Source organism: Vespa mandarinia, chromosome 1 (genome assembly GCF_050613455.1).
Source record: "Vespa mandarinia isolate Hongniang chromosome 1, ASM5061345v1, whole genome shotgun sequence".
NCBI classification, from domain to species: Eukaryota; Metazoa; Arthropoda; class Insecta; order Hymenoptera; family Vespidae; genus Vespa; species Vespa mandarinia.
In genome coordinates, this window is record NC_140810.1 from 9,130,675 (window position 1) to 9,156,398 (window position 25,724).

Consider the following 25,724-nt stretch of genomic DNA (forward strand, 5'->3'; position numbering starts at 1 on the left):
TGATCATATTTTTAACTATATGAAAAATATTTATTACATACATTTATTGAAATTTATTAATAAGTGAAGCAATGATAGATAATGATCAGAAGAGATTAAATAAAATAAACAAATATTGATAAATATAAGTTTTCTTTATTTTATTAATACTTTTACATAATAATGTTCAGAACTCTCTCCAAGTTTCAGTGATACTACAAGACTCATCTTTATCATAATTAACAACTACTGAATAAGATTGTGCCTCAGTTTGATGTTCTTCTGTATAAGAAAAGTTTTCAGATATTTCAGAATCTTGATTTTGTGTTAATTCTACTAAGGACACTTGTGGTTTTGATAAATTTCTTGTATATAATTCTGAATTTTGTATATCTAATACACGACTGTCATATAAAACAGGTATATTACAAAACAGACATCGTACTTCTTCATATTCTTCGTCTAAGCAGAGGTGATAAAGTTGCCCACATATTGGGCAAGATCGATATTGAACTGTAGTAATTTGAAGAAGGGTTAAAGCACATCTTGGTAACTTATGTCCTGATGGACATTTTGTAGTATTCCAGGATAAATCATTAATAATTTGTCCACATAGATTACATGATTCCACTTTTAATTTGAAATGAGACGTTTTATTTAACGCTTGGCGCACGTATTGTGTTGTAACTGTTTCTTCTTCTGTATCTTCACCAGCAAGATATATTTCTAAGTACATTCTTAATAGACTTGCAGACAATTCTTGATCTTTTGATAAATGTTTTTTATCTGTTAAACGATTGAGATATGCACATGCACAATGTACAAAAATTAGTGGTTGAGCTTCTGCTATTTCACCTATATTTTCAATTCTTTGAATCATTTTTTTTTTTGTTAATACTTCAGTTATAAGTGATAGCCACATTGATATCCTTAATTCGTATAATTTAAGTGATTCTAAATTTTGTGACATCTTAGGTAATACAATCATTGGATCGGAAACTTTTGCAGCTTTGAGTCTAATTAATTCGAAACAATCCCAAGGAAAGTTAGAATTTATATCTTTATAATTTTTTATTATATTAATTGGATCCCATTCTTCTCCATCTAAGGATAATATGTATAATACGCTTGGTTCTCTTGTAATTAAATGATCGTATGTACTATTAGGACTGGTTATACAAACTAGCATAGTACGATTAGGAGAACAGGCAAGACCTAAATATTGAACACGTGTCTGAGGTAACTTATGTTTGATTGAAATGCTTTTTAAGTTATTTTCTTGTGTATCAAAAGCATACATCATACCATTTTGTGTTGTAATTAAAATACATTCAGATGCAATAACAGAGATTCCTAAAAGTAAATTTGAAATTCTTTAAATTACTTAGCAAATTAAAATTTTTATTTAAATTTAAGACATTTAATTATACATGCATATATATATGTATATATACCTGAAATAGTAAATCCTTCTATTTGTAAATAATGTGTATACATTAATTTTCCCGTTATAGTCAACCCAAATAATAAAAGAAAGAAACCTTTACAAGCAATAAATTGTATTCTATTTTCATTCTGTGAAACCATAAGTAAAGAATTGACTGAGACACGATCTGGATATGTATAGTATTTTTCTATCGATGTATTCTCAAAACATTTATTATTATTGCTATACAGGATACCTTGTATCTGACCATTACAACATCCAATAATAATTAAGTATGTATTGGGTTTTATAGTACACCACAATAATACATTAATTTTTGTGTTTATATTTAATTTTATTCTAGATATTATAATTGGTTTCATATTTTTACTGGAATCGGATACTTTATGTATTTTCCAAATCACTATGTCTGAACTACGAAAAGCAGTTACAAAGTATGCATAGTAAGTGTCTTTTAATTTAAATAATTCACTCCATGTCATTGCACAAGCTTGTAATTGTCTAAGATTTTCTTGTATCTTTGTAAAACGTGATTCTTCATTTTTACAACTATCAAAATTAGATTTAATATTATCTTCAACAGTTTGTAACCATATAGATGAAATATCACATATAGAAAACCAATTTCTTAATACTTGATGTAAAAGTTCAACAGCACCAACAGAAGTTATAATTGCAAGCATGCACTTACTGGGATGGATTAAATTTTCTGGTGACCAGGATACACGAACTATTTTTGGTAATATATTGGTTGCATCATCGATCTTAGGTACTAAAGCAGCTTCCATTAAGAGTGAATATACTTCTCTGCGTTTTATATTCCATGACAACGAAGTTATTTCATTTATAAATGCATATGCGGGCAAAATATCAGAAGCATATATAAAAGATCGTGAAAATTTAATATTTGGCTGAGGATTCATCGGAGAAGGTATTAATTCCTAAAAGTATGTAATAAATCAATGAAATTTCAACATATATTTTCCTTTAATATAATATATATATATATATATATATATATATATATATATATATATAAATATATAATTATTTAATATAATGTAATATAATGTATATACAAACATTTTCAGCAATATTGTAGATTAAAATAATACATTCAAAATAAGACACACACAAATATATATATTATATTATATTATTAAATATTTGTAATTGTATTTACTTACAAATACATGAATACCTTTTTCTGTAATAACACAAATACCATTATTTGATGTCCATTGTACTGCAAATAATGTTGTAACCAATGGAGAAAACGTTATATTATAAACTTCTTCTAGCGATATCATATTTAAAAAGTTATAATTTTTTTAATTAAATAAATATATATTACTATTTATTTAATTCAACAAATAATTCTAATACAATAGTACGCTAGTTAAGACATTCAAGAAATGAATTTTGACTGAATTACATTCAGCATTTATATGAAAAATACATGTATATTTTTCAGAGACAAAATGTATTTTTTAATCAGGTTATGACATTGTAAAAAATAGTGCTCAAACTGTATCTCACAAACAAATCAGTTTCGAAATATCGTTTAACAAACAATATCGATATCGTGTAGTCGATAGTCACAATGGTGGAAGAAACGACTTAACGATGACTTCATATCTTCATCCTTATATATATATAAGGATATATATATATATATATATATATATATATATATATATATACACACATATATATATAGTGACAAGCAAATGCAACTTTCTGTGCTGTAAATCGTCACAAGTTTTTCATTCCATTGATGCTGTGACCATCTGTCTATCGGACGATCTTCTTTTTGGTGTAATTTAATTGTTTCGGACAGGAGTAAAACGTGAACGTTAAAAATATTTGTAGTAATTAACGTTATCGATACAATAAAGATATTTTAACTTAACAACTATGGCAATCGACAAAAGTTTTATAAATGTTGTGGTCTTAAGTTTTGGTTTCATGATGGTGTTTGCGGCCTTTCAAACCATGAGTAATATCGAGGTGAGTTTATCACGTGACCGTTATATTTGCGATGTTCGATTTTCTATTGTGCGCTAATACGTTGTTTTTACGATAATATATAGGCATTCATTGAAAAAATGTATCTTATGTTTAATTAGAACTATTTCGCCGTATTAACTTTATCAATTTTAATATTTGATACTTTACCTTTTCCGTTCATTTTATATTACTTTCAAAAACGTAATATTTTTAATAAAGTAGTCCTGCTCGATATTGAAATGATTGTGAAATATTAAAGCTGTAACGAATAATTCATTTTTATGAGGCTAAAATATCGAACCACCTGTTGAACATTGTAGAATGAAGTAATAATTATTACGTGTTTCAAAGTGTATTTTATCATTGTCGTAGATAAATGTACTCAATTTATTGAAAAAAGTTTTATTTTGATAACAAAAAATATAAAAGAAAATGCGTTTTCAAGAAGCTTTAAATCGTTTTTTTATTAAATAACGAAGTCGTATACTTTACATAAGAATTACGCTCATATATTCGTATTTATTACATAAATGTATGTATGTATATAAATTTACTTGTTATGTAAAATGCTAACAATAATAATAATAATAATTAATGTCAACAATCACGTGCAAATTTTTGAAGATTTCCACTTTGGCGAAGAGCTTGTTATAATTTTTTTTTCAAGATTATTGTATTTTACAATCGAAAGTTAATTATCGGCTCTTCAAAAGTTTATTATTTTATTTGAGAGCGTATTATAAATGTAATTTTTTTAATGTTATCTTTCACGAATTACAAAAAATAATTGATATCGTTTGAGTTATCTAATGATCAAGGCAATAATAGATCCGATTCTGAGTATCTCGAGAAAAGAATTTAGAACACTTTGAAATGCTTTCTGAATGATCTCTTCACAAACATTTTAAATAAAGAGAGTAATCGTATTCGTTAAACCAAATAAATCAAAGAACCAATCGAATAGATTCCGACAGACTTGAACGCCATAAGATTTAATTAATAATAAAAATATAATGGAGGTCGCAAATTTTTATGGATTTTGTAGTGACCAGAGGTTGTTGTCATAGTTCAATAAATTCGTTCTATTAAAAGTCAAGATCGCTTTCACTTTGGATGAATAATTATAGTGAAATGTTTTATAAGTATGTTATAATAGTGATGCGAAGTAAAAAATGTTGACGAACATTTTTACAATTATGCTTTCACACTTTGTATTTAATTCACACACACACACACACACACACACACACACAGAGAGAGAGAGAGAGAGAGAGAGAGAGAGAGAGAGAGAGAGAGAGAGAGAGAGAGAGAGAGAGAGAGAGAGAGAGACGCGTGCGCGCGTATTAACAAGAATACCAAACGGTGAAAGGCAGCTAAATAAACGTATACATAGAATGTTAACATATTGCGTACGGGTAACGAGATATCTTATTTTCATATTTTTTCGACTGAATCGATAACTTAAGCAACCAGAGATAAATGTTTTTGTTACGTTATCAGGGTAATGAAGACTTGCGCGTTCTTATGACAAATGATTAGCGAAATAACTGAATGTTGACATTCCGAAAATGCAAAAATAATCAGTCAGTATAACCAATATATACCTATATTTTCAAAATTAATAAGTAGGAACAGGTTTGAATAGGTTATAAGATATTTATATTTTAACGATAACATGAAAATGAATGAAAATAGTGATAGACTCTACAAAATAGAACTTGTTTACAATTATCTGATAGAAAAATTTTAAACCGTTTATACTCCTCATTAGAACCTGTCGCTAGATGAAGCTATGATCCCTTGGCGTGGAAAATAAAAATTTAAGTTATAATTAAGAATAATTTATGTAAATATAATACCAAATGCAAATTAAAAATGTGCATATACGCATCCTATTGCTTGCCAAGCAAGCATGCTTCTGGAGCGTTCAAAAATGTGCGGGTCTTGGGAGCATCGTACGTAATGTGATAAATTCAAGAAATATTTTAAAACATTTGTTTCAGTACATATTGTACATGCAAAGATGAATTGACCAAAACCGTGGATTATTTCTTGATTAGATAGCAGCTGCATTGTTCAAATATCACTATTTGTTGAAATTCCAGATTTCATTATATTCTAATATTCTGAATACGTAATAAGCGAAAATTAAGTTAGTTTCTCTCTCTTCTTAATTTATCGGATTCTTGGTGGTTTATGATCGAACGATTTTATCTCATTCTTAATTTATATTTTTTTAATAAAAAATGAGGCCAATATACATTAAAAATATCATCAATGTAACTAAAATCGAAGTACGTTATTAGAATGTTATTAATGAAACAATATCAAAACACAATACATATCAGTACAAAAATAATCTAAACAATTATTTTATCATTGAAATATTTTTGTACTTATTTATTGATACTCAGATATCGTTAAAATTAGATTAATTCTATAATATTATTGAAGAGAAAAATCTTCATCAATTTTCTATTTCGCTATCGGTCATTATTGATTGTTTGTTGCGATGTACCAAATCGTAAATCTACTATTGAAAAGATGACTGTTTCAAGTGATGTCACAGTCTCTAAAATAATTTACAATTTAACGAAAAACGATATGAATTATAAATTAGTTCATTATGAAATAGATAAAAGTGATATAACAATTACACTTTTCAAGCGAGATTAGAAAAATTTTAGTATGTAATACTAAAAAAGAATCATATTTTATTATGATGTACTTAAATATAAATAATATGTAAAAGTTAAGTATAAATAATGTAAAATTCATTATTTCTTAAAAAACTATTTTTCTTTGTGTAACATAGCAGTTTATTATCTAAAGTAAAACTTAGTTGTACAATTAAGTAGTGGAGAGTATCATTTATCTAATCAAATATTGAATAAGAATTATTGAACAAATTATCAAAAAAATAATTGACAAAGTGCGATTTAAAAAAAAATTATGATAAATCGAGAATGCTTCAGGTATCAAGTATCACTTCAATATGTTCTGTGAAAACTTAGCAAATGTATCACTTTTTTGAATTTTATATGAAATAATTTATGTCTCACGCATGTACAACCTTCCAACGTTAATATCTCTATATTATATCTATCGAAATAGGGACGACGTTAGATATAAACTACACTTGCTTTCATAAATGTGAAAGTTGTACATAAAATTATAGCAGCATATTGATTTTATTGTTAGTACCGTCTATGATTGTCTTATGAATTTTATTAAAATATTATATAATTAATGTATAAACATTTATATTTTTTAATAATTATGTTTTCTTTAAAAGAAAATATATTCGTTCAATCAAAATTAATTTATTACATTTCGTGTATCGTTGTTTCAATAATTTACAACCATTCAATCGATATACAATCAGATATATGTTCGTTTACAAATACGTGTTTTTTTTATAGATTTGTGAATGAAAAGTTTATTAATTTATTTATTTTTGCGACATAGTCGTATATTTTAAGATAGATGTCATCTAGTTGTCATGATTATTTTTTCAAATTGATTTTTTGTTATACTAGTAATTAAAAATATTATTTTCAAGGTTTTCGAAAATATTTTTTACAAAAATAGCTATTGTTTTTGTATTCATTTTTTTAAATTAGTAATATTGTTATTAATCGAGTATTCTTCTAAATTGGTACTATTTTGCCAAGCCTTTTTTTTTTTTTTGTTTCGTCAGGAGGAAAAACCCTCATAGGCCTCCTGAGCCCAGTACTCAGGGGAGTGTCGGATTCAACCCGTCTGAACATATTCTCAGGTTCGGATCGTCTACCGACTAAAAAACCTCCCGATGCTTAATACTAACTCGCTAAGGAGAGAGGGGGTGGGCGGTATCGCGCATAAACGTAGTACATATTCGCCCAGTACCCCTCCTCGGTGAACCAGGTCGGTATTCGCCTTGCTTTCATTCACTCATCCACACTCATACCACAACTATTTACAATTATAGCGTACTCGATAGGGGCCCACGAGCCCCCGGAGATGCAATTACTCCCACATATATATATATACATACATATACATATACATATACATATATATACCATATTGGCCTGATCATTACCCCATGGTGCGCTGACCAGGCCCATTCACATCCGTATACACATGTATATACTCACACCTAATATTTTGCCAAGCTTACACAAGTCTTACATGTATACATGCGTATATCTATAGATAGTGATATATATATAGAGATTTATATGCACACGTTCGAACGTGATAGGCTACTTCCTTCATTCGTACTGTGGCTATGCCTTTTTGTAGTTAGACTGGAAAGTAGAGAAAATATCGGTTGCTAACGACGGCCAATAATGGCGAATACGGCACAAATGATGTATAAACTCTTACACATAAAACACTGGTAACCAATTCAGATCCGATGCGTAACCAGAACATGAAACGCCAGGGTTATATACAAATGGGCCTTTAATCATCATAGATTCTTTATAAATCATTTATTTTTATTTATGTTACTGTACGAAATACAATAAAATAGAAAGTAAATATAGCAAAATGAGATGAGTATGGATATCATGTCGTTAATATGACATACCCTATATGATTCAATATAATATAAAATCGATCGGTTTATTCCGAAGAGCAATAGTGTATCTATACAATCAAGATTGCCTGATAATCGACGAAATTTAGATATCTTTAAAAATGTTATTACTGAATAATATCTTTATATTGCAAAATTATATAAAAGTAAGATTATGGAATTAAATCTACAAATAAAAGAGTATAAATTAATATGTCACGTGTTACAGACATTAACCTTTAGAGCTCTGAATACTCTCGGCCGAAACGGTCCGTAGGGACGGAGCGCGGCTAGCGCTGACCATCGCTGGGGCCAGAATACTTTTTCGCCACATTGAAGTGACTATTCAAGGCGCAAACAGTAATAAATTATAGTAGTTCGTTTGCAGAAGGTTAAATAATTAAAGACTATTATTTTTGAGCATTAAAATTATTTATTATAAACATTAAAATTTTAGAACATTAAATTTTACAATCAACTAAAAAACTTAATTTGATATTTACAACAGAAATTAATAATTTAATTGTGTGTGAAAAATTTCAAAACAATTATCGATACATAGACCGACATCGCATTTTTTGCATTCGTATCGCGTATCGCTCCTTCTCTTACTCTTTACGCAAACAACACACTTTCTTCTTATCAACTGTTTTGCGCCCGCACGATTCTCACATTTCGACAGAAAATGCCTTTCAGTTAGCTGAAACGGTAAATCCTCAGATTTTTTTTTCCTCCTTCTGCCACGCTTCTACTTTGTGGATATTTTCGTAAAATGTTTTTCATCAGCGCTAAATGAAATCTAATTGGTTAAAGAAAGGAACATAAAATGAGATTTCCGTTCCAGAAATTTCCGGAGATTTTTACGACCCTAATACTGCCCATCCGCTATCTAAGTAAAGCAAATTATTAACGAGTGCTCCTGTATTAATTTTACACAAAAATGATTGCATATTGATTGAAAAAATCGACAAACGCATATATGCGTCCTTAGACTTGGTCGATGACTTCAAGAAAACACATATATGCGGCCTTAGGCTACAAGGATGACTTTCGTCCATAGAGCTCTAAGGGTTTAAAAAATTATTCGTGATATTTTCACTACTGGTATTAACGTTTCAAGAATTAGTATAAATCGAAGACGATCGTGTTGAGAAATTTGAATCTTTATCATTAAAGGCTTTTAAACGTAGAGGATAATTAGACACTATTAGAATATAAATATATATATATACACTATATTATCGCCAAGATATATGCACTGATTAAAGTCTATTTGTTTTGTTCACAGAATACCGTTCTAACAAGTATACACAATGAAGATATTAATTTCAACGCTAATGCATATACTAGTCTGGCGATTCTGTACGCTGTGTTCGCAACTTGCAATTGGCTAGCACCATCGTACATTTTGTTGACCGGCCCAAGAATCGCCATAGTCACAGGTTGCTGCTGTTACGTTCTTTTTATAGCGTCCTTTCTATGGCCGCATCCGGCCTTTCTCTACACTGCGTCAGCGATTCTCGGAGTTGGAGCAGCTTTTATATGGACTGGACATGGTCAATATCTTACCGAAAACAGCAATAATGAGACAATGTCAAGAAACGCTGGGATCTTTTGGGCGATATTTCAATCATCTCTTTTCATCGGCAATCTTTTCGTTTATTTCATGTTTAATAGTGAACATATCGAAAAATCAGTACGACGGACCGTCTTCATTGTACTCATTGGCTTAGCACTTTTTGGCACAATAATTTTAGCAGTATTGAGGAAACCATCTCAGAGATTAGCTCTGGGAGAAGCCGAAGGAGTATCCAGCGCTGATAAAGAACTTCATATACCTGAACCAGCGAAAGAGAAACCTCTTCTAGCAGCTTGGTACGCTTTGAGAGACGCATTTTCTCTTTTCCTTACACCAAAGATGCTTTTTCTATCTTTTACATTCATTTATACAGGTCTTCAGCTCACTTTCTTTTCCGCTGTATATGCTTCTAGTATAGGTTTCACCAAAGCAATGGGTGAATCGCGCAAGAGATTGATCGGTTTATCAGGTATATTTGTAGGGATTGGTGAAGTCGTTGGAGGTACCTTGTTCGGTATTTTTGCATCCAAAGTATCCGAAGCTTGCGGTGGTTCACCTGTTGTTATTATTGGTTGCTTTACTCATCTCTTCGCTTTCATTAGTATATATTTGAATTTACCAAATTCAGCATCTTTCATAGATACAGATGAAAAGAGTTTCATTGAGCCCTCTTCTGTCCTCGCTATGGCAGGAAGCCTCGCTTTGGGTTTTGGCGACGCTTGCTTCAATACTCAGGTTTATTCCTTACTAGGAATTCTTTTTGCAGTAGAGAGTGCATCAGCGTTTGCGCTCTTCAAATTCTGTCAATCGGTAGCCGCGGCAGTTAGCTTTGCTTATAGTAGTAAAACTGGTCTACATGTTCAATTATTAATACTAGTCATTTCGATTATTATTGGAACAACAACGTTCGTTTCAGTTGAACGAAAAATGCGAAATTCTCAAAGCCAGAATCAACCGGACATCGATCCAGCACTTGTCGAAGGACAAAGTATAGCAGATTGAAATAATTCTTTTTTGTAAAAAGATTTGATAAATTCTAGGAGAGTTATGGCAGGGTGTAATTCAATAATCGGTGTATCATATTCAAATTTAACAATCGAATTCTTTATTGCGATATACATGTGATCATTGTTTGAACACACAAATCTTGAAATTAATTAGAACTTCGACAATAATCTATTTGTTATAGTATTAAATCAACAATAGATGTATCGATGAAGTTATTATATTCGTAAGTAGTGCTGAGTTTTCTCCTTCTTATTTTGTCAGTTGATTCTTATACTATTATAAGTATTAAAACTTAAAATAAGTGAAAGATAACGCATAACACACATGTGCGGACGCACACACATGCATACATATATGTATTACGTATACATTATGTGTAGTTTATGATTCGTAAATTTGAATTTTCTAAAATCGTATTATTTATACAAATATTTGAAAGATATTATAAATTCGAAGGATTAGATGTTATTAAATATTATTAAAATAATTATATCGATTGTTATTAATAGAAAATGATAAATATTCTAGATGTAAGTTTTTAATCCGATTAAGTTAATGTAATTTTCTACAAAGAAAAGACTGTAACAGAGTGATCGTCATTTATATATATATATATATATATATGGTGAACTTCCATAGAACCTTCAGACCAATGTTCTATAAAGAAAATCGAAAGGAATTATATAAATTTGATTTTCTTTGTAGAAAAACATTTATGCATTCGGTTATATACCTGATGATGAGAAAGACTTCTGAGATATCTTTATCGAGCATTTATAAGATAACGATAGAATTACAATTTGTCCAAAGAGTCGATTCAGCAAAGATAAACGAACGTACGTAATTGGGACAAGAGCATATCCACAACTTTCAGATACTGGTAACACTTTCGTAACAGAAAGTCAAAGCAAGTCTTAAATATGACCTATGTAAATTCGTTTCCGAGTTCAATGATTGATCATTGTTTACTAGCCAATAGCTGGAGCCTTTTGTATCTATCACGTAATTAATATGCGAATGTTTTATTTACCTTTACTGACTTGAGTTGTTGGGTAGACTATAGATTTAAGGTATTATATTTACATGATCAATGAAACACTTCTAACTTCGTTGTTATTACAGTTGACTTTTAAAAGGATAAGCAGTTATGTATAGATTTTCTCATTCTATATACTTACATATATATATATATATATATATATATATATATATATACTTCGTATGAAAACATTAATATATTTGAAATGAGATAAAATATGGCAATTTGTTGCAGATAAATATATATATTTATAATAAAATCTAAAGTGACTAGCTTTTTTGTCATTACATTTTGTTTAAATCATTTTGCATGGAAAACAATATTTATATAGAATAATTGTTGTAGCCAGTATAATTAAAACTTTGGTCTTATTTAAAATAAAACTAATTATTTCAGGAAAAATACTTTAATCATCTAGCTGACAAAGACTGGCGACACCTCTGTTTATCCAATGTGATTCATCGATTAATGTCGGAAGAAGAATGAACATAACAAAGTTAGAAGAATGTCCTGTAGTTGCTAAAATACCACGTCGCGCACTCGTCTTATAAATGGGACAAAAGTAAACTGATGAAAACTGGAGTTCGAATTTCAATTTCGGTTTCAACCAAATTATAGGCAAAGGATCGAACATAATTTTTGGTTTTGATTCATCAAGCGAAGCCGTTTCTCTGTTCCATCTTGAACCTTCCAGGAAAAGACCCTAAAAACAAAAAGATCAATGCCAGAAGAGAAGGATAAAAAAATTTCTTGATAATAGAAGGGAAATATATTATACCCTTATGTAAACTCCAAGAGGCGGTGAACTATCAACTGTCGTTTCGAATTTAGTAACTTCAAAATCAAAGTCTATCAGGTCAATAGGTATCTTATACTTGCGAGCATAATTCTGTAAAACGCCAGTAAGAAAGGACTGAGTAAAAAAGAAACCGGAAATCCAAAATACAACTGGTGCGTCATTATCGATCCAATCTTGTAAAAATTCTATTCTTGCTAATAGATCGTTTATGTAACTTCCTAATGGTTTCAAAGAAGAATACGATTTTCTATTCCATGCAGAAGGTACTTTACCGATACTCATACTGATAAATATTTCCTCCAGTTCGGATGACATTACTACTTGACCTTTTATGGCTTTCTGTATATTCGCTAACGTACTCTTTATAACGTTTGTTAACTGATTAAATTTAATAAGTTCCTGACGTAAAACAGTATTCATACTATTTATATAGAGCACAGGATATTTTTCCGTAACGTATACCATATTGAATTGAGATGGCATTTTCGATAATATATCGGCAGCAAGATTATATACCGTTTCATCCAAATCTCGTTCAACGCCTACTCCACTTATTTGTGGTTGTGTCAAGAGAACATCCGAAAGTAATTGCATTGATTCTTGATTATCTTTTGAAATGTCTGCATTATCATGCAGGCCATATACTTCAGGCGTCTGATTAATAGGTAAATTTCGTATATATTCGATACAGCCTTCGTAATCGGTGTCTTCAGGTAAATGATAAATTCCACTTGGAGAGAAGGAATATCTATAATAAAATAAGTTCGTAAAAGCAAATAATCGATATTAAATTAAAAAAATAATATTCGATACATAAAAACGTATTTACTTCCTATTTGTAACGATTTCTGGATTACAGAAATTTTTTAATAGCGAATTAAGTAAACGTCTGTCCTTATCATCAGTTACTCGTCCTCCGTAATTGCACTCTCCTGTTAGATATAGAAGCGCTTCGAATGGTACATTGTCATAATCGTTTAGAAATAACTGAAAAAGATCGAAATTAAAATTTTATGTTTGCGTAATTACGTTTAGAGAATATTTTACCTGCAGTTGTAAAATGCTAATACGTAAATCAGACTCGTTAAACTCGTAAGGAATATTCCATCCTAACGGTCCAAAGTTTCGTCTTTCTTGAACTACAGCATGAAAGAAACATAAAGAAAATAAAAGACTTCTCCATTCCAAAATTTTGGAAGAACTATGAAAGAATTTCATGTCGGAGATAGGATCATTCAAATAACTGCGTAGTAAATTATTCTTCAAGCCCTTTGGAGGTTCGTTTGTCATTTTAACGCCGTTCTGTAAGATAGAAACGGGAAATTCATCGGACGGATAACTGGTAAGCCAGAGCCGAAATTTAAGGTGCGTGTTTTCTGGTACAATAATTTCGTCGCAAATTCTATCCAATTCCTTCATCCAGGAAATAGCAAGATGGCAATTCTGCAAAATAACCCATTTACCGCTTTTGATACTTTCTTCGATCATATTGGTTGCTATTGGACCTTGACCTTGGCCTAATGAAATGGTCATGAGGTCTTGTTTCGACAAGCCATTATCTTCCGCGAATTTAATTAGACCTGCCATTGGATCGGAACCCGGAGAAAGTATGAATATCAAAGGAGTGACGTTACTAGAATCATTGTAAGATCCTTGAAGATCAAACGGCGGGGGCTCAACGAACGATTGATCCATATTTTCTATTATAAATATTTGGACTGCTGCCACAATCTTGTCAGGTCTGATACATCGAATAATAATAAGTTTCTCAAGATTCCATCCTTCCAACTGTTCAAATGGTGCTGGTAAAGTTTGCTTTTGCGGATTCGAGGAGTCGTAGCACCCTTTCCACATTGAAGTATTCTGTTCTAACGATATCTTTAATTTTTCCATACCAGATAAAGTAGAGGCTTGCACTACTTCCGACCAGCATTTATCAGAAAGCCAAGATGGTACTGGATTCGGATAAGGATTGTCCAACGCAACTCCGCCTGTTAGCAGAAATGCCCATAAATCCTCGTTTAATTTTTCTTCGGCACGCATAAGACCAACGCACAGGATTAGCGAGAACATCAATTTATGTTTTTCAAAGAGGGAACGACATATGTTTCTGTAAATACTTGCGGTGAAATGAGAGTTAAGATATTTTATTCGTATATTTAAACTACTTGATTGTTCACTGTTGGTTATTGACATGATATAAAGATGAATAAACCATGACAATGAATACTGATACATGGGATCGACGTTACCTAATTCGGAAATACAAAAGAAAAGAATCGAGCCATGCTTAGAGACTGGTTTATAACCATCACGAGCTTGATCGATTTCGACTGCTGTTTTAGCCGCTACATCTTGTTTAGTTTCGATATCTTCTGACAAAACTTTTGAAGTGGAAAGTATTTTTATAGCTGTCTCATCCTCCAATATATTTCCTTCCGACATCGATAAGACCTCCAATATTTTATCTTCTATCTCTTTTAATATGCGTCGATTATTTGCACCTTCAACGATTAATTGATTTTTTTTTTCTTCGAGAACCGGTAATTCCTGTGCGACAACTATTCCTAAAAGCTGATCCTGCAGACCTTGAGGTGTAATCATAAAATTTAACAGTGTTACTTTTACAACTACTTCTGGTAGGTAATGAGGATTTCTAAGACGAGTCGTGATATAGAAGCGAAAATTCGAATTATATTCGAGTACATTTTCGCCAAATTTTATGTATAATACACCTCTTTGTTTATATATGTTCTTAAGCAACACAGGCTCCAATATTGCATCTATATCTTCGAGAATATTTTCCAGCAACACTGGTGTACCAAATTGCAATGCAGTTTCTACGACTTTCACATAGTTAGGATCGGTGAGTTTTATAACAGTCAATTTGTTTTCTTTTTCCATGTTCTTCACCCATTTATTCGCTTGATTTTGTGGATCTATCATAAGTGGCCATCGATCGGCATTCTTTACAATTATACCATTTTCAATAGAAAAATTGTCCGCAGGTAAACCATAGATCGTCCATGATCTGATCTTCACTGGTTCACCAAGAATGTCTATCAAGCTAAAATGCTTTCCACATGGAATATTTTCTCTTGTGCACGATGCATGCCATTGAACTATAAGATCATTTCTATATTCTACGGTAAAGGCACCTAAATAAGCGACAACACCGGAAGACAACAATACATCTCCAATAACGCTTTGAAGGTTGGTGCCAAGAGCAACGGCTGCTTCGCTCCACCTACTTTTTTCTCCGCTTAGACCACCTAATAATTTTTCAGCTCTATCTAACTTCTGAGTACAATAATCAATCTGATCCTCAAGCTTCTTTTTCTCTCTCATACATTCCGCAAATTCATCATTCAGAGATTGCAATTTTTGTGTTACTTCCTGGAGAAGAGCTCTTTTCGCATTTAACATTTCCATTTGAGTAGCTAATTCGGCCTCGGCTTCGGCCAACATTGCTCTTTTTGGTGCAACGACTTTGATAACGCGGTCATAAACTTCCATAGCACGCACCCATTTACAAAGACCTTCGCAAGCAGTAGATACCTTCTTAATCGCTTCAGGCTGAAAACTTCTGTCGTTAATAAATTTTTCACGAATTATTTTCATATATGCAGATGGAATATTATCTTTATCAAAATTTTTTAAACTGTCGAGGAATTTCATATCACTGAGCATTCTAATGGAGGCTAGCCAATAATCTTCAACAGTTTTACCGGTTTTTGGATCCTGTACTCTGTCAGGCTTTATACCTTTTAATACACAAACAGCCTCCATAACTAATTTAACACCTGCTGGTGGACTCTTCATGGATTTTACGATAGTAATATCTGCTGGTTTTAAGGTATTCAATGCTGAAAGAGCCGCCTCTAATGCAGGCGTTGCTTCGGCTAAATCACTCTCGCAGTCATCTTTAATAGCTTGAGCGGCTGCAGCAGCTTCATTAGCCAATGCTTCATCTGCAGCCACTATCTCTTTTCTAGCTTCTACATTAATAGTATCTTGCTCGATTCTTATCATCAGTTTATCACTCAACTGTGACTGTGCTACTAATTTTGGTTGTAATGTTCTCAATTCTTCTTGCATGACAGCGACTTGACCTGCTGCAAAATCCAACTTTTCTAATCCAGTAATGTATCGACTTTGTTGCTTTGTAATTTGATTGATTTTTTCTCCGTAAAGTCTGTAGAGAGATGCGATAAGTTGTAGAAAACTTGTGGGCGTTACATAATATCTTCTATGATGATTCTTATAATAATCCTCGCTCGCCACGAAAACACTTGTGTGAAATTCTTTACAAATGTGAACACATTTTTCTCGTAATTCTGACCCGATATTCAGATTTTGTAATGACGTTCTAGCTACTTTTTCTAGGGCATCCTCTGGCCATAAAGTGTACCAATCTATGGTACAACAATTTATGAGAGAAGGAAACATCCTAATTCGATTTCTAAAGGCATCACCGATCGGTGACATAGTGAGAACTATGTGAAGATTTTTCTTAATTCTTTCGATAAAAAGATTGTAAAGCATCATCGGCGTAGTCTCAATTTTCCTACCACCCATCCCTCTCGCTACATTCATCATCTTTTCCAAAATCTCAGCCATTTCTTCAGTACCATATAAATTCGGTACATCGCCAGTATTAAGAAGTATATTTATGTCTTCGACGAAGATTTCATCTTTTATTTGATTGTCTCCAAAGAGAAAAACCGTAGGCTTCCCATCGCATCCAATACGTAACAAAAGTTGTTTTAAATCTTCTCGCCATTCAGTATTTCCGTAAGTTCTAGACATTTCTACTTGATACAATATATATTCGCACATACTAGTCGCTAATTTTGTACATGAATTTCGACCTGAACCACCAATTCCAACGAGCAACGCATGGCCATTATCTTGCAATAACACGCGAGAAATACGAGAAATATGTTCGATGGCAAATCTAAAAAAAATAAGCGACATTGGTGTCCTCGATGTCATATTGTACTCTTTTAAATAATACTCCATTTTCTCCTGTAAATCTTCCAAGTTCGTTACTTCGTCGTAAATCTTAGGATCAGTATCGGGTTCCATATAATTTCCGAAAAACAAGTCATGAATGTGAGCGCTCTTTATTGCCTTTTCATCCTCTTTTAAGAAACTGGAAAGAACTTTTTCCAATGGTTGACGCAAGTGTTCATAACATGTATGCTTTACCATGGTGAAAAGCGTTTCACGATCATCATCATCAATAAGCCTGTCGTGAAAAACTCTATATACTTCGTGTATCCATAATCTGATAAGTTTATCGGGATCTTTCAATTTTTCTCCTGGTACCAATAATATACCCTCGACCACGCGACTAAAATCACGCAAATTAAAGGTATAATGACTTTTAGCTGGCGTAGGTAAAAATCTTTCAATAGCTGTAAGAAATATGTCCATGGTAGCGTTAACAATCATCTTTCCCAATCGAGAAACTTCCGGTACGAAGCCTTTTGCGAAATGCCACTCGAAAATCGAAGTAAAAATTTTACTCAATGTTGCCTCTTCGAAGAATTCTATACCAATTATATGCATGTGACGAGTCAGTCGATGAGTTACAACGTTGGAACCACCTCCCGGTGGTAACATAGCTGCGATTAATAAAATATCTACTAGATATAATATACTCAATTCTTTCACATCGAACCAATAACCATGATCTATAAACTGACGTAAGAGTTCGATAGGTAATTGTGCTCCGTATGTTTCCTTCAGTGGCATACTCAAATTGTCTACAAAAAGCACACACTTCTTACCCATCGCTGGCCCATAAACTCCTTTTCTTCTTCGATCTAGCTTTGAGATTACAATCTCTTGGGTTTGCGAAGCACTGGTACGTGCACTAAAGTTTATAATATTTTCAATATATTGCTCTCGTGGTAATTCTTCTAAATAATTGAGAATTATCGCTGATTTGCCGGTACCGGTTGGCCCCACAAATAGTATCGGAATATTCTTGTATAGAAAATTCTTGATAAAGAAATATTGCATAGAAACTTGAGTTGTTTGAATAATGAGATTGCTTGCTTTAGCATGTGCTGGTAAAGGTGCCTACGAATTAAAAATATTTTTTATATATTTTTCTTGTAAATGCGTAAGGTAAAAAACAGATATTTTCATACTTGTGCTATAGTATCCATCCATGATATCCAACATCCATTGTTTCTTTTATCGTACACCCAGTCATAAACAGTATCTCTATCAGGAAATAGTTGTTGTTTCGTCAGCTTGAATGCTTTTGGTCGTGGATATTTATCTATATTACCGAGTAACAGTTTCCGAAAATAGACGTCAAATATTTTCCTGCTATCGCCGGTTAATGTTGAACAAATACCCCAAATTATACAGAATAAAAGCACACATTGTAGCCAAACCGTACTAACTTGAATCTCTTCTTCTAGCATTGTAGTCAAAAGCCTTGTCAATGACTAATAATCGTAATGCTTTAATTATATATTTTATATTATTTTAACTACCAATAATTTAACTATATATAATTACCAAAAACATATGAAGTTCCGACGTATCGATGAATGTCATGCAATTATATTTGATAAACGTTAAGACTGGTTCAATTAACCATTCAATGATTTCCACTATAAGCTCGAATTGCTCTACAAGTAATTTCTCTTTGAGATATTTCTTGTAAGATTCAAAGAAGGATATCCAGCCTAGCTGAGAAGGTTCCATATAAATCATTCCACATCTGCTAACAGTGGCTGGTGATGCATGTTCTAAATCGGCTGGCTCGAATATTATATTCATTTTTTTAGACATTTGAATAATTTCACCGGACATTAAACAGAGCTTTTTATTGTCATCCAGAACGGTATTCATACTTTCAATCCATACTGCATCCACTGGTCCATCAAAGACAATCCATTTTCGTTCAACCGACATAGATAGTGCAAACTCACGAAAAGTATTTGCCAATACACCATCGCTCCATTCATGAGATATCGGATCAAAGCTGCCATACAGTTGATTGAGTGAAATAGCTTTTGGATTGATAATCCTATAGATTGTTCTAAATTCTTTCATAGTGGCTCTTCTTATTCCAGCGAGATTACCCAATGATTCTGCTAATGTTTGATATGCTTGAGTTTTTCCTCCTAATGCACTGCCAACGATCATCAATCCATGACGTACTAATATTATTTCGTAAATTTGTATGATTTTTTCTATGTACCAAGAAGTAGGTTGAAGATTTCTCTTCTTTAGATTAATTTGGAGAAGGTCTATAAGTTCTCCACGATCAGGTTGAGGCAAGGTAACTCCTGGAAATAGATCACTATATATTCCCTCAAACAAAGGTACATCTTGAGCTAAAAACTTTGGAAGATTCACATCCACGATCGCTCGCAAAACTATAACTGACTCGTCTCGTGTTGGATGTTTCAGTTTCAAATTGCCAGCAGCAATAAGAACAGTTTTTACTGCTCGCATACCGTAATCATAATGATTTTGTGAGCTTAATTGTTCCGAACATAACTTATATGTATGAACTATTTTTTCAGCAAGATTCTTAGCATTTGTGAAACCATAAGAATAAAGAGTAATCTCTCCTATCATAATGTAATCTGGTACCATCATAGCAACGGTTCGAAAGAGTACCTTCAAATTATCTGGAAGTTCTTGACGTCCAGCGTAACCAGGATTCATTGTAATCATAATGTAACAACTAGGATTTAGCTTTATTTCTGTACCTTCGAATATGAATTTTTCCATTTCCATACTTATCGCCATCTGTATAGATAGAATCTGTTGAGCAATAACAGAAAGAACCTCAAGTTCTATGCGATTAAATTCATCGAAGCATGCCCAAGCACCGGATTGTGCTATGCCCTTAAAGAATTTCCCCATTGCTTTGTAATCGAGACCATCGGAACAATTAAAAACTACACATTGCTTAGCTACCGCTTTCGCCAAATCTTTTGCACTTTCAGTTTTTCCAGTACCCGCTGGACCTTCAGGTGATCCACCTAAGTTTAGTTTCAGTGCACCCATAAGCGTTCTGTAGCAACGATCTGTTAAAGGTGTTATTACTAAACGTGGTGTGTTTCCAAGATACTCAAAAGCATACTGAAGTTCAGTTGTGATCATCGCAACCGTAATGCTGTTGTCGATCCAATAATAACGCAATTGTGATATCCACTTAAAATCCATTACATCTCTAACATTTTCTTCAATGAGCAAGCTCACCACGTCTCTTGCATGTACATCGATCACGATAAGAACATTTAAAGTTACACGAGCGCCTGGATCCAGCTTGCCTCGAACAAGAGCCACAGTTTTTTCTATTTGATAGCCACACTTTTTCAAATAATCTGTCGTTGATTCATCTTCGAATGATTCACATACTTCATTGGTCCAGTGAATTTGATTGCAGCAAATAATTATTTGACCAGGCCAAGACAGTATCCATTCTTCGCGCACGGTTTCGAAATATGAAATTAGACTCTGCTCGGCAATATCGCGAAGAGATGCGATCATGAGTTCCTCTACTTGACACAACCATCTTTCAACCATGCCTTTTGCATCGGCAGGATAAATCTTTCCACTAAACGGTACGTATTCTTCCTCACTCGATAACATTCCGATTATATCTTCTTCTTTAGTGAAACGTAACTTATTTATACCTTCGAAACATTTTTTTAAATGTGGCTGTACTCTTTGCGGATCCTTCGTCTCCGAAAGAATCTCCAATAACTCATCGTTAGACAAGAAGAAAAATCTTGGAAAGAACAAACGTTTCTTTTCTAGGTACTCATTTAAGCCTTTCTGTATCTCTTCCAATAAAGTATTGCAGAGCATAAATTCTTGCAACATATTTGGCTTGGTAGTAGCATCTATAACCCTTGTATTGTTCGTCACATATGTCATAATATTACGCCAAATCTTGTCAATTCGTCTAAAGTTCTTAGCCTCTGTAGGCATTTGACGCATTATATCTTCGCTACTAAATATTGGTTCAAGGTACATCCAAGTAGCTTGGCATGTCAACCACTGATCAATAATATCCTGCATCATGATTAGTTTTTCTTCCCAAGCTTGCATATCTCTTTCAAAAGCCTTCACAAAAATTGAACCTCTCATTGTCTGAGCTGTCAATATATGATCGTCTAATAGTACTTGAATATCATCTATTGCCGTCAGTATGTTTACACCAGTATCCCGATACAATGTTAATTCAAAGTAAATTTCGGCCCATTCACTTTTCATCTTTTGCAAGTTTTTCAACAGTGCGTGTTCTTTAGTAGCAGCAGATGAAATTTCTTCAAGTTTTTCTATGTGAATAGATAGACCGTATTCAATCATGTCGAAAAGACAACTAGTATCTGAGATCTCTATAGGTACTTTAACAATTTCACTAATTTGTTCCCAATGTCGAGCTTCTAAACCAGGAGTACAAATCGTTTGAAGAACTGGAATAAACTGTTGGAATTTTTCGACTTTAGCACGTACCATTTCAGCGACGCGTCTTGCACCAGGAATATCACTGAGCACGCGAGACAATTTGTAGAGCGTTCTCCAGATCTCGTCAACCTCCTCACGAATCTCATCGGCGTCAAGCCCAACGAATGATCCGTAAAACCATTTTTCGTAATTCTTGTAGAAATTCAATGCAATATGCCATAATTTATTGAAGACATCCATAATAGATGACATCGCAGGTATCGTCATATATGGACTTAATTCTATCTCGAGAAGAGTCTCCTCTTCGTTAATCTCTTCTGCTTCTTTTCTTATATCCGCCATATCCTTCGATAATTGCTCAACCTCCTCAGTTGCCCGTTCCATTTCTTCCATAGTCAATACAGGCGGATCCTTTCTTTTGAATCGTTCGATCGCTATTTGCATAGCATTTATTTTCTTCTCAAAATTATCTCGTCTTGTTCGCAGTACACTTTCAAGAAATTCTTTTCTCATGTTCAACCTAGTCGTTGCTAAATCCATTATGTTTTCCATTTCTTTGGGCCACGTAATCGTACGCGAATTCAATTGTATGTCTTCATCCGTCAATGGTTGATAATTAAAAAGGAACAAAGTCAATTCCGTAGAACGTGCCAATCGAGTCCTCAAATTGAACATTGTAGTATCTCGACTTTCACAAAGATAATTATAAAGCTCCACTACTTCCTGCGTCGTTTCAGGCATTTTTGAAATATTCTCTGCTATTTCATCAAAGATAGAGCACAATTCACGATTGTTCAGTCTTAATTCATCCGCGAAAAAATCACAAATTTTTGTACGAAGTTCATGAAGTATTTGTCGCATGATATCGTTTACAATGGTGCAATCAATTTCAATCATATTCAGCGGTATCTAAATCGAAAAATATAACTGTTTAAATAATATCTTTAAGATACTGTTTTATTATTAATATACCTTGTATCGAAACATAGATATTTCTTTGCTTAAATTGTCGTAGGACACGATCTTTTGCTCGAACTCTCTCAAAACTGGAAATGGTTGAATACTAAAGAAATCATCTAAATTCTTCTTTGCTCTGCCATCTATGATGTATAATAAATCGTCATAACACTTAAGATATTCCCGTGGGCCAGGAATGTGTGCGCTGACCGTATCTAATGTATCGGTAATTAACATCAATACCTGCATATATGAATGTAAATATACATATTGCACTTACATGCATATTCTATTATTTTCATAGAATTAACATCACCTCGTCTTCATATCGTGATATTGAGAACAGAAAACCTTTTTTATCCAATTCAGGAAATAAAATCAGCTCGATTTTGGGTAAGACCATAGCAACATTAAGAATTTTATTGAAACATCTAGAAATGATAGTATGTATATCCAAAATACTTGGTTTACAACACACACTCATTGTTCCAACTTCCACTTCTACATTCACTGTTATGAAAGGGGGTCTAAAATGAAATTATATTGCGTTACATATTTGCTAAATTAAAAATTGACGAACAAATTATCATGCTTACTTAATAAACATCAAATCTTCATAATCGCCTTCATAATAATTTCCCGCTCTATACTGCATAAAAAAATTTCTCAAATGTTGTATAGTTTTCAATACCATGATTCTTAACTGTCTTGACAACAAAGAATTGACAGCTTGAAAATATTTTTCGATTAGACTCGTTGATGTGTGTAGCTCCTTTTCAAAAAGTCCCGACCATGCATACTTTTTCTCAAAAAAAATATCAGCTACGTCAGCTAACCATTTTTTTGTTAATATATTAACAGCATTGTTGCACAATTCGTTTATTTTTGATTCAATTTCCGTGGCTGCCACAGGGAATGTTCCCAAGTCTTGAATTTGTAAAATCATGGTGTTATGATATCTGAGAAAAATAATTATATACTTATAATCATAATAACTATGTAATAATATTTGCATATTTTTTACTTAAAAAACTAACTTGGAAAACCATAAGTCGCGAATATCTTTCAATATCTCGTTCGTTATAAAAAGATTATGTTCCATAAAATGATCAGCTAGAATTTTATATTGATGCCATGGTACTGGAGCACGGATAACTAAAACAGGATATTCTATAGGCATTGTCTCTATAAGCAAACGTTTTCTTTCATCGGCATCCAAAAGAATATAATTGACTATGGAATAACAGAGACTCTTTTTATAATCATCAATTATTTCCCCTTCTAATTTTTTGATTATTCCATTAAAACTGAAAAAAAATTTGTTAAAGTTTTTGTTAAACGAAAAAATTTTTATAAAAAATTTGTTAAATGAAGAATAAATTGCATTCATTGTTAATTACAAAATGTGATAGATGATAAGGACTTACTCCTCACATTTGCGTAATCTACCAATGATACATTTTTTTGCATTCTCAATATTATCATAATTATATGGTTCTAAATGATGATCAGCAATGCATTCATTTCTTAAGTACAAAAGTCTTTCAATATCTTCGTCTCGTATCTTTCGATTTTGCTCTTCTTCAACCCGAATCATCAATTCTTCTAATTGATCTTCGATTGACCTTGGCATTTCTACTTCTTTATTTCGCAAAAACTGTAATATCTTTTGTTACTTCATGCGATTGTAAATGTTAATTATCATATAGATTATATTAAATAGTATAATCAAATAATTTCTTAATATCATACATACTTCCTTCCCTGGAATGTTTTTCTTCAATTTATTTTTTTGTTCCTTCAATAATTCTTTATTCTCAATATTTTGATTAGCCTCTTTCTCAGCTTTTCTACGTGACCATGTACCATCTGCCAAATCTTTCAAATTAATAATATTTTTCGAAAGAATATTTCGTTCTTGTTTGAACTTCCGTGTTATTTTTCGTCGTCTTTCTTCTTTATACAATTCAATATATTCGCGTGGTGGCATCCTTAACTTGTTTTTGATTCCAAATGGTAAACAATCTAATGGCTTTTTCTTTTTTGTTAAAGTATTTACACGATATTGTGCTGAAGTTGGAGTATATATACTTCCTATTTCTTCACTTGGTTTCGTATAAGTAGACCAATATTTATATGGTACTGCCTTTGTCCATAATTGATCTTTTAATAGTTTTGGATATTTATCATATACTAATACCTTGGTTATTTCTGTTGCCGAATTTACACAATCTTCTAGTACTGGTATCCATGATATAGTTGGAAATGTATTATTACAAACAGATTTTTTATCCGTCATTTTTTATCTTTTGATTAAAAAAAAATAATAATAAGCATTTTTAGGCTGTCATAAAGTTATGTACGTTAGCCTTCTTTACGTAGAAAAGTGACTTACGTTAACTTTCCATTAATCGGATGCTAATTATGACAAAAGAAAGATACAGTTTTATAAAAAAATATTACAAATCTATATTAATGAATAATTAAATATTTGTGTCAAATTTGTAATTATTATACCTCACAATATGATGATCCTTGAACTTCGGCGTATCGAACACTCATACTTACGATGTAACTATGGTGACAATATTGTAGTATCGTGATAAATAAAAATGCATATATATGTCATGTAGTAATACGAAAAATAAAAATGCATATATATGTCATGTAGTAATACGAAAAACTAAAAAATAAGTTGCTTTGCAATAATTATTTATATTTTAACAAATATATCTGATATTTATTTTCGATAAAATATTATGTTTAATCTCAATATTTTATATTACAATTTTTTCCTTATTTAGACTATTCATTAAAAAAATTAAATATCTGTATATAATTAAAACATATATATGTTCATATAAACATTATTACTTAAAAATAATA

General features: G+C 32.1%; 3 protein-coding genes across 9 annotated transcripts; 1 reads left to right on the forward strand and 2 right to left on the reverse strand.

The window, feature by feature from the left end:
- Positions 1 to 136: 136 nt before the first annotated feature.
- LOC118444447 (uncharacterized) lies at positions 137 to 2,986 on the reverse strand. Of its 2 annotated transcripts, none has more exons than XM_035872736.2 (3): positions 2,628 to 2,986; positions 1,434 to 2,367; positions 137 to 1,332 (listed from the first exon to the last, which is right to left on the reverse strand). In XM_035872736.2, exons 1-3 carry the CDS (start codon positions 2,652 to 2,654, stop codon positions 167 to 169), a joined length of 2,127 nt encoding a protein of 708 aa, XP_035728629.1. In that variant the 5' UTR covers positions 2,655 to 2,986; the 3' UTR covers positions 137 to 166. The 2 variants fall into 2 exon arrangements, with proteins under 2 accessions (XP_035728629.1, XP_035728627.1); XM_035872734.2 differs by having other exon boundaries at positions 2,614 to 2,985.
- Positions 2,987 to 3,151: 165 nt separating this feature from the next.
- Positions 3,152 to 11,735, forward strand: LOC118444448 (UNC93-like protein MFSD11). The gene is made up of 2 exons (XM_035872738.2): positions 3,152 to 3,436; positions 9,289 to 11,735. Exons 1-2 carry the CDS (start codon positions 3,344 to 3,346, stop codon positions 10,579 to 10,581), a joined length of 1,386 nt encoding a protein of 461 aa, XP_035728631.1. The 5' UTR covers positions 3,152 to 3,343; the 3' UTR covers positions 10,582 to 11,735.
- Positions 11,736 to 11,813: 78 nt separating this feature from the next.
- Positions 11,814 to 25,463, reverse strand: Dnah3 (dynein heavy chain 3, axonemal). Of its 6 annotated transcripts, none has more exons than XM_085661317.1 (13): positions 25,356 to 25,463; positions 24,595 to 25,256; positions 24,266 to 24,504; positions 23,876 to 24,145; positions 23,435 to 23,797; positions 23,155 to 23,365; positions 22,854 to 23,081; positions 18,966 to 22,790; positions 18,587 to 18,892; positions 13,473 to 18,515; positions 13,255 to 13,412; positions 12,405 to 13,173; positions 11,814 to 12,329 (listed from the first exon to the last, which is right to left on the reverse strand). In XM_085661317.1, the coding sequence occupies exons 2-13, from the start codon at positions 25,135 to 25,137 to the stop codon at positions 12,033 to 12,035; spliced, it is 12,252 nt and encodes a 4,083-aa protein (XP_085517443.1). In that variant the 5' UTR covers positions 25,138 to 25,256; positions 25,356 to 25,463; the 3' UTR covers positions 11,814 to 12,032. The 6 variants fall into 6 exon arrangements, with proteins under 6 accessions (XP_085517443.1, XP_085517450.1, XP_085517455.1 ...); XM_085661324.1 differs by having other exon boundaries at positions 24,595 to 25,144; positions 25,234 to 25,407; XM_085661329.1 differs by having other exon boundaries at positions 13,473 to 14,416; positions 14,678 to 18,515; positions 24,595 to 25,407.
- Positions 25,464 to 25,724: the final 261 nt, after the last annotated feature.